The 3,228-nt window shown below is 55.0% G+C and overlaps 1 protein-coding gene across 1 annotated transcript; it reads left to right on the top strand.

Moving 5' to 3' along the window:
* Positions 1–6: 6 nt before the first annotated feature.
* TMEM127 (transmembrane protein 127) lies at positions 7–3,205 on the top strand (the record flags this gene model as incomplete). Its single annotated transcript, XM_029965002.1, has 3 exons — positions 7–106; positions 848–1,012; positions 1,288–3,205. Coding segments are annotated over 3 exons (573 nt in total), but the record flags the coding sequence as incomplete, so codon positions are not given.
* Between the last annotated feature and the right edge of the window lie 23 nt (positions 3,206–3,228).

Here is a 3,228-nt window from a genome sequence, read left to right on the forward strand (position 1 = left end):
GCCCTGGCTGAGCCCGCCTGGCTCCGCATCCACGGCGGCACCTGCTCCCGCCAGGAGCTGGGGGTGGCCGATGTGCTGGGCTATGTGAACCCCGAGCTGCTCCGAGGTGAGACCCCTTTGGCCCCTTCCATCCCTTCAGTCCTCCGTCCCCTGCCATCCTCTTCACCCCATTCTGTCCTGCTTCCATCCTTCTTCCATCCCTCTCTGTCCCCCCTCCATCTCACCTTCCGTTCTCCTCCATCCCCTTCCCTCCCCTCTCCTTTCAACCCCTCTGTCCCCCTTCCATCCCTCTCCATCCCCTCCATCCCTTTCCATCTCTCTCTGACCCTCTTACATCCCCCTCCAAGTCCTCCCGTTCCCTTCCAACAACACCCATGGCCCCTCTATACAAATTCAGCTCCAAATATAAAATCCTGGAATGGTTTGGGTTGGAAGGGGGTATAACTCTATGGATATAACTCCACAGGCAGCTACACACCATGTCTGTTTTCCTGCTTTTGGTTAACTGTGGCCCTTGGAGAGGCCCCTTCCCACCTATTTTTCCAGCATTACTCACCCCCCTCAGGCACGGATGGAACTGGAGACTCATTCCCAGCATGTCTCACACTGGCACATGTCCATTAGCACTAATTAACATGATATTTAAATGAATATTTGGATGAATTTATTAAAATTTGTGATGGTGTGGGGGACTGGCAGTGTTACAGCCCCTTTCCCTGTCATGGATCTTGTGGAATCTGGAGGGTTCTGATTTTAATCCTCAAGGATCCGGGTGAGATTGGAGCAGGGGGAAATTTGGGTGGAAAAGAGGGTTTTTTGGGTGCTCACCTCCGTCCCTCTCTCCTAGATTATTGCATGAACCCGCAGACGGTGCTGCTGCTCCGGGTCATTGCTGCCTTCTGCTTCCTGGGAATCCTGTGCAGCCTCTCGGCCTTTCTGCTCGACGTGTTCGGCCCCAAACACCCGGCACTGAAAATCACCCGGCGCTACGCCTTCGCCCACATCCTGACAGGTATGGCCGGGAATTCTGCAGAGGAATCCTCACAGGTACAGCCAGGGAATTCCAGATGGGAATTCCTGCAGGGAATCCTCACAGGTACAGCCAGGGAATTCCAGCCGGGAATTCCTGCAGGGAAAGCCTCACATTTTTTGTAGATTTCTGGCTGGGTTTTGGCTGTTTGTCTCATTTCACCCCGAGCTCTGCCCTTGCCCACATCCCTGTTCATCCCAAACCACTCTGTGACTGATTTTTCTCCTATTTCTCCCCATTTTCCTTGTCCCTCCCAGTCCTGCAATGTGCCACCGTCATCGGGTTCTGCTACTGGGCGTCGGAGCTGATCCTGGCGCAGCAGCAGCAGCACAAGAAGTACCACGGCTCCCAGGTCTACGTCATCTTCGCCGTCAGCTTCTACCTGGTGGCAGGGGCAGGGGGGGCCTCGATCCTGGCCACGGCCGCCAACCTGCTCCGGCATTATCCCACCGAGGAGGAGGAGCAGGCGCTGGAGCTGCTCTCGGAGATGGAGGAGAACGAGCCCTACCCGGCCGAGTACGAGGTGATCAACCAGTTCCAGCCTCCGCCGGCCTACACCCCCTGATCCCGCCTGGAATGTCCCTCCGGCCCCACTCCCACCTCCTGTGGCTCCTGGGGCTCTCCACAAGAGGTTTTTGGGGCGGATTGGTGGCATTTGATTCCCGGCCTTGGGTTTGTGGCTCCGCGGTGACGTTTGGACTCAGCCTCGTTTCCCCCACATGGCTCCTCCTGGGAATGGGGCATCCATGTTTCCCCTGGGAATAAGGGATCCACAGTCCTGGGAATGAGGGATCCACAATTCTCCTGGGAATGAGAGGTTTGGGATCCACAGTTCTTCTTGGAATGGGGGGTGTGGGGTCCACAATTCTTGGAATGAGGGGTGTGGGATCCATATTCCCACGTCAGAGCTCGTTCCCTCCTCCTCCAAGGCCCCCAAGGCCTGGACACGAGTGGATATATTTATATATATTTATATATATTTATATCAGGGAAGCTCCCACCACATTCCCAGGGCAGGGATGGCCCATCCTGCACGGCAGGAGGTGGAAATTCCCACTCCTGGCTCTCCCTGCGCCTCTCTTCTCACTACACGGACATTCTGCACTTTATTCCAAGGTCTGGGAAGGACTGGGACAGTTTTGGGGCCTCTGGCACAGCACAGGGAGGAAAACTCTGGGGGTTTTTGGGATCATCTGACTCCTGCCAGCAAAATTTTGGGATTTTTAGCCAAAATAACCCCAGACTTTGGCCCAGCCACAGCTCCTGGGAAGCAGGAGCCCACGCTGGAAAAATCCTGGAGCTTTTATGCAAATCCCTCCACGCCGCCCCCACTCTCCTGCTTTTTCCTCCCAAATTCTGTTTTTCCCTCCTGCTCTTGGTTCCTTGCCCCCTTTTCCCTCTTCAATCCCTGGGATGCTCCATCCAGGAGCAGACACTTTCCCTGGATGGTGCTGGAGCACCAGGAGAAGCTGATCCAGCATTTCCCATCCCAGAGGAGGAATCCAGCAGATTTTGGGGCTGTTTAAGGCAAATAATAAGGAAAAAACCCATGGGATTCATCGACCAGCACCGAAAATCCCACCAGGGAATCATGGAATGGTTTGGCTTGGAAGGACCTGAAAGACGATCCAGGAAAGCCCCAGGCTGGCTCCAGGAAGAAGCTTTAGGCCTGGAAAATGGCTTGTTTTAGGTTTTCCACCGTCCCCCCAACGCTTTTATCCCTGTTTTCCTGCTTTCTTGCCCCCCCACCCTCATCCCTTTTTCCCCCCTGCCCCTGGCTATGCAAGAGCCTCGGTCGCTCTCCGGGTGGAATCCGGAATCCGGAAAACTCATCCTGGGAAAAGCCCTTCCCGAGCCCTGGGAGGCTCCAAGGAGCCAAATCAACACTAAAACCCCTTTGGGGGGATCCTGGGAATGGGGGGTCAGGGGCTCCCAAAGGGAACATCCCGCAGCTGGGAAAGGCTTTGGGATTCCCTGGATATGCAAGAGGGGGGTTTGGTGTAAATAGTCTGAGCTTAAACGTTCTGAATTTGGGTTAAAAAAAGACCCCAAAATGGGACATGATGTTGTTTCCTGTAGAGCTCGGGGGAAAGGGGGGAAGGTTGGGGTTTGGAAATGTTGGGATGTGGGAGCCGTGGGATTTGGGGCTCCAGGGGGAATAAAGGGGTGCAAAGAGCTTTGTGTGGAGCTCCTGCTTT

This window comes from Manacus vitellinus, unplaced genomic scaffold, assembly GCF_001715985.3.
Source record: "Manacus vitellinus isolate BGI_N305 unplaced genomic scaffold, ASM171598v3 scaffold_87_pilon, whole genome shotgun sequence".
Taxonomy (NCBI): domain Eukaryota; kingdom Metazoa; phylum Chordata; class Aves; order Passeriformes; family Pipridae; genus Manacus; species Manacus vitellinus.